General features: G+C 32.3%; 1 protein-coding gene across 5 annotated transcripts in view; it reads right to left on the minus strand.

Moving 5' to 3' along the window:
- Positions 1 to 1,009: 1,009 nt before the first annotated feature.
- Positions 1,010 to 14,869, minus strand: part of LOC143054875 (uncharacterized) — a 53,310-nt gene continuing 39,450 nt past the window's right edge. For 2 of the 5 annotated variants that reach the window (XM_076227959.1, XM_076227963.1), the window contains 5 exons: positions 12,156 to 12,238; positions 11,162 to 11,241; positions 9,707 to 9,797; positions 3,683 to 5,631; positions 1,010 to 1,149 (listed from right to left, as the gene is read on the minus strand). In XM_076227959.1, coding sequence (XP_076084074.1) covers positions 3,694 to 5,631; positions 9,707 to 9,797; positions 11,162 to 11,241; positions 12,156 to 12,238 — 2,192 coding nt within the window. In that variant the 3' untranslated portion in view covers positions 1,010 to 1,149; positions 3,683 to 3,693. The remainder of the gene's footprint in view (positions 1,150 to 3,682; positions 5,632 to 9,706; positions 9,798 to 11,161; positions 11,242 to 12,155; positions 12,239 to 14,869) is intronic. The other 3 variants (XM_076227961.1, XM_076227960.1, XM_076227962.1) reach the window with 3 other exon arrangements.

Here is a 14,869-nt window from a genome sequence, read left to right on the forward strand (position 1 = left end):
ATGATTGAACCATTGTTCAAACATTTTGTTGTTCTCTTTGGCAAAATTTAATTCCAAAGAACATATCTATAAATAACTATCACCAAAACTGTTACTGTTCATTCACTTTCAAAAACTAACATTTGATTACAAAACAATAGAAAAAAAAATAAAGAGCCATGTGACAAGGCCCTGTTCTTAAATTCAAAACTGCAATATGTACCTATACTATTGTAAACGTTTTGTAATCCTTGTTATCAAAGTTTGCATTAAAAGTCATACCTGTATTGAAACAAATCATGAATTCAGCACATTTATTAGACCTTTTTTAAGAAGTGAGGGACTCGTACGCTTACATTATTTCTAAATTTGATCTGTAACATGCATTTAGCATATTTATCTTAATTCATTTAGAAATAAAATGAACAACTACGTATAAGACACAGCTGCTTGAATTATATCTACATTTCGTCTGAAGCATGTATATAGATTGACAACGGGACTTTAAAACACACAGTTATACTGTCTTAAAGGTTAATACTAATTTTGAGTGTAAATAGCCTCTATACATATGTCCTAGCACCATTAAACACACACACACTCTCTCTGTTTATATACCAGTATCTTATATACTGGGCAGGGATTGTCATTTAGGGTTCTATACATAGCACCGTGTAAATATGACCTCTTCATACCCAAAGCCATAGCTAAAACCTGGGTTTTCACAACCTTCAATAAATAAGGACTACAAACTAGGACAAAGCTTTAACCAACTTTCATTTTACAATGTAAAACGGGACTACAAACTAGGACAAAGCTTTAACCAACTTTCATTTTACAATGAAAAACCACAAGTACAGGATGTTTAATACATATAGCTCTAGCCAGCCTCACATCAGCCAAAGTAATCAGTCATTAAACAGACTTCTTTACTGTCTTTCTGCCTTGCTATTAACTGGTTCCCTATAGTCATCTACTGGTACTATGTGACCTGTCTCGTTCACCATTGTCATTGCCTGTGGCTTGGTCTGTTCTGAAGTAGGGGGAGAAGAAAGGTTGCCTGAAAGCCTCGTGTAATGAGATACGCTCTGCAGGGTCATACATTAACATGGAGCTGATGAAATCGAAAAATTCTTGATGTTCTGGATTCTCAGGCTGTCGAATGTAACGCTGAAAAATATATTTATAAACATAAAAGTACAATTTTCTAATATTGATCATAATCATATATGCAATTAAATTATGATGAACTAGAATGAATTATTTGCATGATTGTTATTTTTGTTTGTTTGTCATAATTTATTTATTTTCTGTGGTGACGTGTGTACTGAAAGGAAAGTCTGCTTTTTTGTTTGGTAGTTTTTTTCTTCTCATCAACAATTAAAAGGATGCTATGATTTGAGATTAGTGGTTTTTCAAACTTTTACACCCTCCCTTTAAAAACAATCCCCCATAAGTTAATCAGTCAATGAGAATACATCAAATACATGCATCACAAACACTAAATATTAATAGACACAAGTTAGATGATGCTTGGTTAAATGACAGTGTAACTAAAACAGGTTTCTACTGCAGTGATTGTATCTGTGATTCACAATTTACAATTGATCGGATAAGTTTGGGAAAACATGTATATATGACATAAATTAACAATCACAAGTGTACCTAGGTGCCAACTGGTCATAACCTTTTAATCATTTCATGACAATAGGCAAAATTTGAGAAAAAAATAAGACAAAACTTGTTATTCAAGGGCAATCACTCCCATTAGTCATCATTGTTTTGATGTAAATGGACAGAAGGTATATCTTATCATTCTGAACATTTAGGCCCCGTCAGATTTTCTCTATTTATAGCAGGATAGTTTCAAGATTAAAGACAAAACTTGCATTCATCCCTATGTTCTATTTATAGCCATGTCAGACATGTTGGTTGGAAGGAAGGGCACATTTTAGAAACTAGATGGACATGTTGGTTGGCAGGCAGGTCTCATTTTTCCAAAATGATAACCCGACCAAGACTATGCCCATATTTTGGTTAAATTTGGCCCAGTAATTTTAGAGGAGATTTTTGTAAAAGTAAATGGACAAGCCCACCAAGAAATGAGAAAAGCTCAGTTGGACAATGTTGGATGGGTGAGCTAAAAGTCAACTGATGATAAATTGGTGTTTTAAGTCCAGATGCAAAATTTGCATGCATATCAAAAAAGATCCTATGTTAATGTGATATGAATATGAATCTTGCTTTGTACTGGACTAACATGCTGAGTCTTGAGTTTTTCAAAACATGCTTTTTCACATGATTACAGTTTGAAGGAAGACATGTCACCTTACCCAGACACATTAATCTGATCTTAACAGTCTTCCAAATGCTGAGTGCATAATGGAGAAGATGCAAATACCAATTATTAAGTCTTTGGTTTATCAAATCTGGAGATGGTTCATATAACTGCAGGCATTTGAAGCCAGCTGGTAAACATAACTGTAGGCATTTGAAGCCAGCTGGTAAACACGAGACCACAAATGATGCTTGGTCAATAAGACAAAAGATAAACAACAGTTCCAAAAACTCTTAATGATACCTAAAGATTGAGCAATATGGACGCCACCAAAGACCTAGTGTGGACATGGGTGCTTTTGATGGGGAATTCGTTCCTTCTATGATAATACACCTTATCGCTATTTGTCCGCCTTACTGGATATCACACAGGTTCGCGTAAAATTTTGACGTCATAAAACAAAATATCTGACGCCACAATGGAAAACTGATTGTTGTTGTCGTGAAAAGTTCAAGCGGCTGGGTCAGCCGGGATTAGCGATAAGGTGTATTACACCTCACCTGTTATTTATTGGATATATACAAATTACACAAATCATAGTTGGAACAGCATGGTCAGCATAATGTAAAACATTGATTGATTGACAAACTCAAGGACATGTTATGTAAAATTATTTTGAAATTCAGTGTGGTAAAATAGATCAAAAGGTTATTTTTTTTTAAATTTTAATACATTTGTCACTACTTGTATGCAAACTTTTTATTAGAATGAATGAATCTTCACTAAACTAGAGGAAAGGGATGACAACTTGTGAACAAAGAATTAGAAAAAAATATTTGAAAAATATCAGTCAAATTATGATAAATATGACAACAGCACACACTCATATTTTGTTAATTAAGTATACAGGTTTTTATTATACAATGAGGAATTCATTCTATGTTGTCAATCTAGCATATAACATTGTCTGTCATCCATCTATAGTATCAGTTCATGCTCTCTATCTGTACAGCTAATATTAGTTTCCTAAAAGCATTCATTCTATTTAAGTATCAAAACATTCCATGAGAAGAGTTGTCTAAAATTTCAATATTGAATTAGAAGAGAGTCCTGAGGTCCTGTTAAATTAATGGGAAAAGAAAAATGTTTTATAAACAGCTATCTTGAGATGATACAATCTTATACCAAGTCTTAGACAATAATCATAAGGTGTAAAAAAAAATAACCCAGTCAAATTCCCTTCATTAAAAAAAATTAGTTTCAATGAACTTTTCAAGACAACTCTACTAAATGATTATTATGGATCTATAGAAATAAGAAAATAGAATTCAAAATGCAATGAAATGATGAAAACTATAAAAAAAAAAACTGTGATGAAACCTCCATGCAGTAAAACACACTGTCAATCATTCAAACATCACCTACAATGAAAACCATTAGCTATCCACAGATTCTTCAGTTTGTAGAGATCCAGGAAATTTTATAATTTGTGTTGGCACACACATGAAAGCGCTAGCAGAAACATTGTCACTGTTTTCAATATTATCCTTAGATTCGTTTCCATCGACAACTGTGATATCATTTTGCGGTTCGACCCTGGAATTGTTTTCTTCTGTCAATGTCACATTATTGTCCGCCCCGTCCACTGATATCAAAGTTGTGTCCCCTGTAGGTCCATTCTCTTGAACAACAGCCTCCACAGTCACAGATATCAACGTAGTGTCTTCTGTAGGTCCATTTTCTACAATAGTAGCCTCCACAACAACAGGTACGTTTTCTTCCAAGGGTCCGTTTCCTTCCATGGGTCCGTTTTCTTCCACATTAACCTCCACAGGTGTGTTTTCTTCCACAGGTCCATTTTCTTCCACATTAACCTCCATAGGTGTGTTTTCTTCCACTAATGTGGTATCTACCGTGTCTGTGGCATCATCTGTTCTGACTTCCATTTCTTCAGCTGTATTATCACAATTTGTTTTACATTCTATTGACAAAGGATTTGCTGATTCAGAGTTTTCTGATTTGTCAGTTTTTACTGATTGACTCTTTTCTTTGGGACAATGATCCACAAATAAATCAGGATATAGTTTGATGGGTTCGGGGGTTGTTTTTTTGAAAAAGTCAAATATACTTCTCATACTAATCTCTGCTTTTTTAGGTTCCGAAGGTGGTTCTTGCTCCACTACCTTTTTATTTCTACGTAGTCGTCTTGCTGCAGCTCTCTGTTCTCTAGTCTCGCTTGCCTCCACATCATCTAAGCTAGAAGTTTGAGAGGTTTGTGAGACATCTTGACTATCGGTATTCTTCTTTAGTCGAGCAGCTCGTCGTGCTTCAAGTCTGGCATCCAGATCTGTTGCCTCCTCGTTGTCGAAAGATTCAGTTTGTGCATCCTGACGATGTCGTCTATTTCTCCTCCTTGATGATGTGTCGTCAGCATTCCCTTGGTCATCGTCTGCTTTAGAACTTGATGGACTACAAGAACTTCTCACGTGGGCCAAGTCCTTCCTTGCCACAGCTGGACTGATAGAACCTTGAGGACTTTTGTCTGATTTTCCCCCTACTGTGGGAGTCTGTAGCCATTGTCTGACCATCTGTGTGGGAGTTAGATTTGCCTCTGCCATTGATGCATCATTTAACTTTTGATGTTTTGGTTTTTCTTCAATTGGTTTATTTTCTTCTTCTTTTTTCACCACGTTTTTACTGGCAGAGGCAGCTTCCACATTTTTTGGATCTGATTTTGATTCCATCTGAAACTCTTCCTTGATATGTCGTAATTTCATATTTAACAAATTCATCTCAGTATCAAAAATGTCTCTTGACCTTGTTTTACACGTTTCTTCTGATTTCGGTTTCTCTTTTTCTTCATCGTCAAACTTTTTGGGTGGTTTCAAATTGTTCAAAATCTTTGGCTCAGAACGTGATTTTTCCTCCTCGAGAGCTGGGAGATTGATGCCATGCTGAATCGGGCTACGCTCACTATCAATTTTCGTCCGCGCTTCCTCGTCCTTCAATATATGCTCATACCGAACATCATCGACATCTTTTTCGTCAATAGACAACTGAGGGGCAAGATTACCATCATCAAATTGCATGGCACAAGCTGCATCAGCCTTTTTTTCTTCAGCTTTTGCTCGTGCCTCCTCTTCCTTAATTTCCTCAACAATTCGCGACGATCTCCTGGATTTGGGTTTTGCCTCCCTGTCAGGTGTTGGAGTGTATTCAGGGTATCTGTTAGGGTGTTGTTTTTTAACGGGACGAAAGAATGGATGTTTCATGGCATCCTTGAGTTTCATTCTGTCGGTTGGCATGAATTCTAGCATCATTTCAATAATTTCAAGTACCTGTCGATGTTCACTGCCCTTGTCTCTTATATAACCCTGGAAGAACAAACCCACAATCTTCAACTTCTCATGGAATACGTATTTCACTATTATTAAATATTATCTATTCTTTATTTTTTCTATCATTAAATGTCTTCCTTTCTTCAAATTTTAAGATCTTCAATCAATGTTATGTAATCGACCTCATAAGCAAAATCTATTAATTGAACAGATGTTAAGTATCTAACGTGTAATCTTTCAACCATATTGATACAATATGACTTGGTACTTTCATGAATTCAATATCCAACATCACCTTATTAACAGGAATTGAACTATATAATAACTTATTGAAGGATTAAATGTCATTCGAGCTTCAAATGATTTTTTTTTAGCCCCATAATGCTTGTTAGATCGATTACATGTACAATTTTTTAACATGAGAACAAATGCAAGGAAATAATAAAGTTCAAAAAATCTTTTGACTTTAAATATATATTAGATACTGTCTTCTTATTAACATCACTGAATTTATTTGTTTTTCATTAAATCTTGAAATATAAGTTAATAAATTACAAATCACAAAATATTGAAAAAATTCCAAAAAGTATAAAATGATTACAATATTATATAACATTATGATATCAGTCAGTGGAACAGTCCACATCTCACACACTAATAAACAAACACACAAGAATCCACTCTGTGAAAAATAAACTGTCTACTGGGGGGTCACTGACAATCTATTTGGGATACTCATTTTTGTATAGTTCGTTGATAAAACACAAATGTAAATACAACAAATTTAAAATTTAGATACTCAACTAAATATCTAAGCACAATTCTAAAGAATTTATCTCATTGTCGAAGTCGTTTTTGCTTGTAAAGACCAATACAAACAAAACCTCTGAATCAGAAAAAATGGTAAATTTCAGAATTTTTTTAAAAACTTGTAGTCAATTTAACTTTTTATCATATAAATAAGTAGTGTTTTGTTCAAAAGTTTGTCAAAGTAGAAAATTTGAACTAACTCTAAACATCCGTACCCAAAACAAAAAGTGAACCTACAGCTTCACAATTTACATTTCACATTAGTATATCACTCATTTTCATCTCATGCAACTCAGGCAAATCAAAAGGTATTCATACAGTTAGATTCTTGGTATGCCACAAATTTCATGTACTGGTACACAAAGTAGGCTTCTGGCATAGATAACTTTTATCTAGGTAACTATGATGATTTTTTTTTATGTGACTTAAAAACATTATAGAGTATGGGAAATAAGCATGTACAAAATCATTTGATCAGTAGATTTAAAAAAATTCTGATCTTATCTACTAAGGTAAATCTACACTTGTAACAATGATGTTCATATTGACCAATGTCCAAAGATTACTCTTGACAACTGATTGTATTGACTTGTTCCAAATTTAATTGTCTGACAATAAAACTTTTTTTTACTTTCTTTTTGAGCAAAAATGATCATGAATAAAAAAAAAGTATCAACGATGTCTACCACAAAAATAACAAGTGGAAATAAATTATTGAAAATAACAACAACAATCAGAAGGCAAAGCCTCCATAAAAATGTGGCATACTTTGAATATTAGATGTAACATGGTATGGTAAAGGTAATAATATATCATCTATCATCGTAGTGTAGGACATGTTATTGACAACAAAAAGCATGCTGGGATATTCACATAAATCTGCATTAAATACACTAAAACAGGCTACTCATAATCATAAATATCAAAACAGATCATGCAAAGTAAGACAAGGATCTGGGTTCCAGTTCACAGGATCAATCTTAGTTGTAAGTTTTTTTTGTGAAACTAACTCTGGGGCTCTCTGCCATAAAACTTTACTCAGTACTATCAAGTACGGAATTTGTGCTTGAAACCTCAAATCTGATAATTTGATTGGTTGATTTCTGAGTACATAAATTGAGCTCATAAGTTTTATGATAGTTACTGTAAGGCCTGGGCTCTCAATCATAAAACTTAACTTAGTACTCAGAGTATAGAATTTGTGCTCGAAACACAAAATACATTATTTTGATTGGTTAACTGTAATGATTGTACTTGAAATTTTTTTGACCACAAGGAATTGATATCTTATCAGTTTGATTTGTACGGAACTCTATAACTTTGGTTTAACTTTAATTTGGTACTAAAAATCATAGGGCGTTGCTTGGCTACAATGTCATTGAAGAACAAAACAATCTGGGATGAGATGCAGCGTAGAAACTTCTTGGAGTTGAAAGACCATATATATTAATACTGGAAAAGGAATTCTTATTCTATCTGAACCTTTTTTTTACTTGTGATATACATGTGACATGTAAATTTAAATGTTTAGTGTTTTTTTTCAGGTTTGCTTATCTTTTGTTTTTTGAAGGACAGCTGTTCCATTTATTGGTATCATTCATCAATTCCTTTTTTATATGGTACATAAACATTAGTGTTTTTCTTATTTTGTGTGAATGGTAAAATTCATCTTTGTTACAAGCAAATTTTGCTCATATAAAGGAAATTCACATGAGCAAAATATATTCTCTGTGTCAGCTGATTGTAATCTTCCTTTATATAGCAATATTGTTTTGTTTTTGTTTTCTACAACACCAGTCATGTATCAATATTGTTTCAAACATTATCAGTGTTTAACAAAAATATTTATTTTTAAAATACGGACACAAATGCTAACATTATTAAATTCTTTTGCAATATCATTCTTGGACTTCCAAGTCTTGCTAGCCAATATAAAATTGGTGTCATTGTCTATTTAAGATTATGTTTTAATATTCAAAACATCCTTTTGAAATAACAAACATTTTCATTTCTGAGGTTATATCCCGTCTCTGAATGACTAGATATCATGAAAATGTTTAATTTTTTGTTGTTCAACTAGTCACTGATAATTTTTGAATAATAGCTTTACAAATGCACAAACTAACTCAAGTTCCTATATTTAAAACCTCAGACATTCGTGTTACTTTACAGAATAGTATCTTTCTGAACAAGCAAGTTATTGACTGTCAATTAATTATCTATTATTTTTTTCCCCCGTTGTAAAAATAGGAATCCTCAGTTTGCTACTGTGACGACTCAAAAAGATTTTTTTTTCTTTTCAGATCATTGAAATAGAAGAATTAAATTTGCCTACATTAGAGAAACAGATTCTTTAACCAAATATCATGCAAAAAATTGTTACTGTCAAAGGGTTAGAAACATATCATTTACACTTGATACAGTTGTAGAATCTTTTTTTAAACTATAGCCTGTAGAATCTTTGTTTCATCTATAGCCTACATTCAAAATTTTAATCTGTAATTGTCTTTTTTCCCCATAAATTTTAAACAAATAATGCAGGAACTTGAGTAGTTTGTGCATTTCTAAACGCTCATGACTGGGTAATACGTTATACAACTCCTACCTTCAGCGGTCGACAATTTTCTCTGACGTAACGGCCATTCTTATTCTTGGAGTCCCAGTCAAGGCGGCCATGATAGAAGTACTTGGTTTTCCTAGACAAACAAAAGCTTTAATAGACAAACATGCTTACTACTCCATGCTAAAAATGATATCAGTTTCTCTCTGTAAAGTATGTCTGCCAAAGTCTGCTCGACCTTTTGACCTTTCCACCAAAAATTCTAATTTCTAAAAAACCTGACCTTTCGCTTCAATCACGAATGCTAAATCTGCAACCTTACACAGATTTTAAACATTTCAATGCAATTTATTTGGTAACTTTTTTCCCTTTAAGGATTTCTATTATTTTTCATTTTCAATTTCTTTATTACTACCCGTATCACTAACATTTAGTTTTTGAAATTTCATTTGTCATTTTTTGTTAAATTTGTTCCAAATGGTCAATCCTTTTTGACAATACAAAACCTATATTATTAATATTTAGTTTTTGAAATTTAATTAGTCAATTTTGTTAAATTTGTTTCAAATGGTTAAAAAAATTCAATTTTTGACAATACAACACTTGACACAGAGAAACACATATCACAAAAATAAAATATCAACTGGACATGCTCATACTTCAAAAGCAAAATGATTAATGGGCCACTCAGGCCACAAGCAGGCAGGCAAGGTCTGGGCAGACAAGGCTAGACATACTTACATAAAGAGGCCTACAATTTTCTCTGACATAACGGCCTGCATTGGTTGTCGGGTCCCAATCAAGTCGCCCATGCCAGAATAAGTCTGGTACTCTTCATAATTTAAACAGAAAACGGGGTCAAAATTGGTGTACACTTTTTAGGTCAATGTTTACTTAACAATTAATCAACATTGCTAACAAAGTGAAATCTAACTGGTAATGTGTATGTTACATAATAAATAAGTCAGAATCATAGGATTGTGTACATTTACTATGTATTTATATGAAACATGTAATGCTCTTAAATATATTTTGTTAATTGTGTTATGGGCATAAAGATATGTCGGCTCATTAATATTTATGGAATAACAATTTTCATGGATATAATGGGTAAAGGTGAACCCCTTATTCTAATGTTAGATGTTGTAAAAGATTTCTATGGGCTTGATTGCAGAGTATGCCAAACCCAAATTTTAAAAAAAATCCATGAAAATACATTTTTCCCTCTTTCCACAAAAACAGCACACACTATAATTAATTTATCCCCAGTAGTTTTTTCCACCAATATCCTTTGTATTACATCTTTTTGATTTGTACATTATTTTGAAGAAAGGACTTTGTTATTTTTTTATTTTTTTGTGCAAAAACCCCTTGAAAATAAATGACATGCTCATTATAGATGAACTATTATTACTACAAATAGGAAAACCCCACGGAGAGAGAGACACAGAACAATTTGGTAAGATTGGTTTGAAATACAAAGAAGGGAAAAGTGCTTGTTCCATCATAAGTTTACAGATTGAAGGTTTACAGGGAAAATACAAAAATCACTTCATTAGGGTACATCTTCAAAAGCTCAAATCTTTGTTTTGTTTGTACATCTATTATGACCTCAATCTAAGATTTTATAACTTGTCTGAACAATTTCCAATAATAATTATAATCAGTATTAATTTATTCAATTAATTTTCAGAAACAAGCAGAGAATAGTATTGAAGTATTGAAGCTGCAGTCAATCGCCACTTGAAAAGTTTCAAAACCTATTATGATTAGAAGTTTGCTAGCACCTCTTTATAAAGAGCAAATTGATTGACATATACCAAGAACTCATTTATAGAAGTTCCTCAATGGTGTAAAGCTAAATACAATTCAACTGTAGTAACTAATCAATTGTTTTCTTCCTTTAAAACTTAAAATTCACAAATTCTCTTTTATAAATTTTAATTTAGACTTATGAATGTTGATAACGGTAATCTTTTTTTACTTTTATGAAAGCACACAAACCCGTACAAACCAGAATTTTATAACTTAAACAAAGTTTCCTTAATATTTACAATAGACATGATAGATTTTGTTAAAAAATCCTTTGATGTTAAATATTTTCTGTTGCGGCAGAGATGAAATTTAGGAAAAAAATGTTTTATTGTTTGCAAAAACATGGAAGAAATTAAGAGGAAAGAATACATTAGTACTTACTTTGTCTTTTTTATCATTCTGTACGGTAACGTTCCTAATATTCTCTCCATCATAGCTAAATGTTCTTTATTATCATGTGTCTGTAAATAAACAGGTACTTTATTCCTTCATTGTATGTTCACTTGTGTTAATATGTCTCTTGCCTGAGTTAAGCCATTTCAATTGATATTTTATAGTGTCTTTCTATGATGTGATGTTAAACATTTGTTTCAGATAAGGGTGAAGGTTGGTACCTTTAAAAACATTTAAATGCGCTGCATTTGGTTGCGCCTGTCCTAAGTCAGGAATTTGATGTTCAGTAGTTGTCATTATGTTGATGTGGTTCATAAGTGTTACACGTTTTTCATACATATTCGACAATAGGTTTTCATGTTTGAATAGTTTTACACTGGTAATTTTTGGGCCCCTTTTAGATTGCTGTTTGGAGTGAGCCAAGGCTCCATGTTGAAGATCGTTCTTTGGCCTATAATGGTTCACTTTTACAAATTGTGACTTGGATGGATAGTTGTCTCATTTGCACTCAAACAACATCTTCTTATATCTATTAAAAATCTCAAAAAATTATTTAAGTTATCATGATTCCAGTATGATTACTAAAAATACCCCATTCATCTACTATAAATGTCTTTCTGACAGAGAGGGGAAAGATAATAAAACATTTGCTGCTGGACGTTAAGCAACCAACAGTCAATCAATTATATATGTTCAAATTTCTATAATTCTTCGGTAATAAAATTCATGAGTGGGTACACAAGTATTCCTTGGTAAAATAAAGGAGTGCTCGATTAGTTATATATTCTTCATAAGAGTTGACATCTCTATTCATTTCAAATAATCTAAACTCTTCTATACATTCGTACCTAGAGGCTGCAATTTTTAGAACATTCCAAATGTCTAAAAGTCTTACATGTGAAAAAAATCAGATGTCCAATAAATAATAATTTTTTGCACTCTGAACTTAATAATTTTTAAAATGAAATTTAAAGCAACTTACCTGAAATAATGTAAAACCAGTATATAATTCAAATATAATACACCCTATACTCCATACATCACAGGGTTGAGCCCAGCCAAGTTCTGAAAAAAAAAAAAGTATTGATTGTAAGCTAAATAAGTCACATGATCATCTACCAAAAACCTACCTGTAAATAAATCAAAGCCTTAAAGGCTGTAAAAGCAATTGCTGCCATGTTAATGTTTGGGGACTTTTATTTTTCATCCACATATATACAAGAATTAAACCTGACATGAGTGTTGTCTAGTTAAAAGTAAGAAGGTTTTAACTTTATATAAATAAAAGACTTTAGCAGAAAGTCATTTTTAATATGTTTTATATTTCACAAGGAGACAACACGTTTACCAGGCTAAAGTTGGGGTCAAATATACATGGGCTGAAACATATAACTCAAAAAGAAATCATCATGGATTATCCCCTGGTAGTGTTTGTAACTTCCTTGGCAATAATTTCCTTTATTGATTTAATTTTAACAATTTTCATTATTTATAACTTATATTTAACCATTAACACAAATGATTAAGTTAAAACATTTCAACTTTCCAGACGCAAATGTTGGGAAAGAAATAAAATATCTTACAAGACATAAACATGTAAAGAATAAATGTATATTTCAGCTTAATAAAAATATTTTCATAATGTTACTTTGTCATCATTTTTAAAACTAAGTTCCAAACATTATTGCTCAGTTGATATGTGTCCTTCTGATGCGATACGAGCACAGGCACTTGTTTCTATCCATAGGAAGGTCGATTATCCATATAAATAGTTTTATATGGATAGTCGACCTTAGTGGAACAAGAACAAACCGCTCTACGTTGCTTTGATATTTATCAATTTTCAGGAAACATTGCGAAAAATTATCTTCAATATTTCGAAAACATGTGAAATAAAATTGCTAACACGGTGGACCGTCGAGTGTCAACAAACGTAGTAGACTTGTTCACTGAAAAGACGAGGATAATGGTTTCATCTGACATTTGTTATGCAAACCCAGTTTTGATCATGATATTTAAAAAGACGTACTTTTTTTCAATCTATGTATTAATAAACTAGAAAATTCCAAATTGTAAATATCTCTTCATCTGGACCGACTTGGCATCTACTACGTTTGGACGGGTCCATTTCATTAGTAAGGTGATCGATAAATATTACGGAGTTTTGACAGAAAAGGAAAACGAACTTATTGTTATGTGTTTTCAACAAGGGTTTCGTTCCGCTAAATTATATGCGCAAATAAAGTTTGTCTATTTTTAGATTACAGGTAATAATTTGACACTACGCATTAACCTGTGTAGTGATTTTGATTTTACGATAAATGTATGAATGAACGATAATTTTATGAATGAACAAGAGCACCTGACCTCTTAAAGAAACACAAATTAAACATAAAAAAACGTATTTATTAGGAGATAATTCAGTTAAATTTTCAATACTAAATCAACAACTGAAATGAATCCATATTTTGTTGAAACATCGTACGAACGGCGGAAAACGGAATCGCATTTATAAAAATGTACTTTTTTTCACTCGGACTTCTATGTTATTTGATAGTCAAACGGTTGACCCTTTAAATACAAAAATACATCTACAAGAACATATTCTGAAACTTCTTAAATCCACTAACTTTTTTTTAAAGTTTCAAGCTATGTATTGCATAAGAAAACATACATAGGTGTTAAAGAATGACTGACCAGGAGCCTGTTTAATAAAATACTATGGCTTGATCTGGGCAGAGTCTCTGATCTGGGTCACAAAGATGGCCATACGCGACGGCATAAAAGCAATTGCTTTAAAAACAGCTCTATTCTGCAAATAATTTCTTTTACTAGGCATTCAATATTATAGTAATTTGTCATAATTCAAAAATACATCCTGATCTTAGTTCAGAGATGTACACATTTTAGATTTTTTTTAATATGTCAATATTTCTGTAATCTTATTTTTTTTTTTAAATTCGACCATGAAAGCAACTTTTTTTTTTATTATCTGTATAGCTACAAGTTCATTATTTACCACTTAAAATGAAACAAAAGATTGATAAATAGCTAATTCTCTATCAGTCTAGACCAGTAGTTGGAAAAGATTTTGGTGAAGACTGGCCACTTAACCTACTTTTGTTTTTTGGCCTCATCTCATTAATCCTACTTCTGTTTTCAGTCTGTACCTTACTTATTTTAGTCTTAGATGCATGATTTTTTTTATAAGTTGTTAGTGGCTTTGAACTAGCTGTCGGTTAACTGAGAGTACTCTCAGATCTGTATCTAGCGTCTTTTTTGTTGTTAGGATGTACAAGTACCCAGCCATGTCCACTTGTATTTTTGTCCATCGGATGAGTTAAGCCTTTTTCAACTGATTTTGATAGTTCGTTCTTATGTAGTACTGTTATACCACTGTCCCAAGTTAGGGGAGGGTTGGGATCCTGTTAACATGTTTAACCCCGACACATTATGGTCCGAGACCACAATTATTTCGTAGTGCATTTCTTTTAGAACATAAATGAAAATAAAAAAAATCCCACCTGCGCTTTCTCAAAGAAACTTTTACAGTGTGTTGTACTACTTTTGGGACAAATTATATCAAAATTATAGAAAACTTTATCGTCTCTAACTCAAAATATGGACAATTTTATGTTTAGGACGTCTTGAAATCTTTTGACAGCTTCCGAAGTGCTAATTTTGAACCTTTTTCAG

Source organism: Mytilus galloprovincialis, chromosome 12 (assembly GCF_965363235.1).
Source record: "Mytilus galloprovincialis chromosome 12, xbMytGall1.hap1.1, whole genome shotgun sequence".
Taxonomy (NCBI): domain Eukaryota; kingdom Metazoa; phylum Mollusca; class Bivalvia; order Mytilida; family Mytilidae; genus Mytilus; species Mytilus galloprovincialis.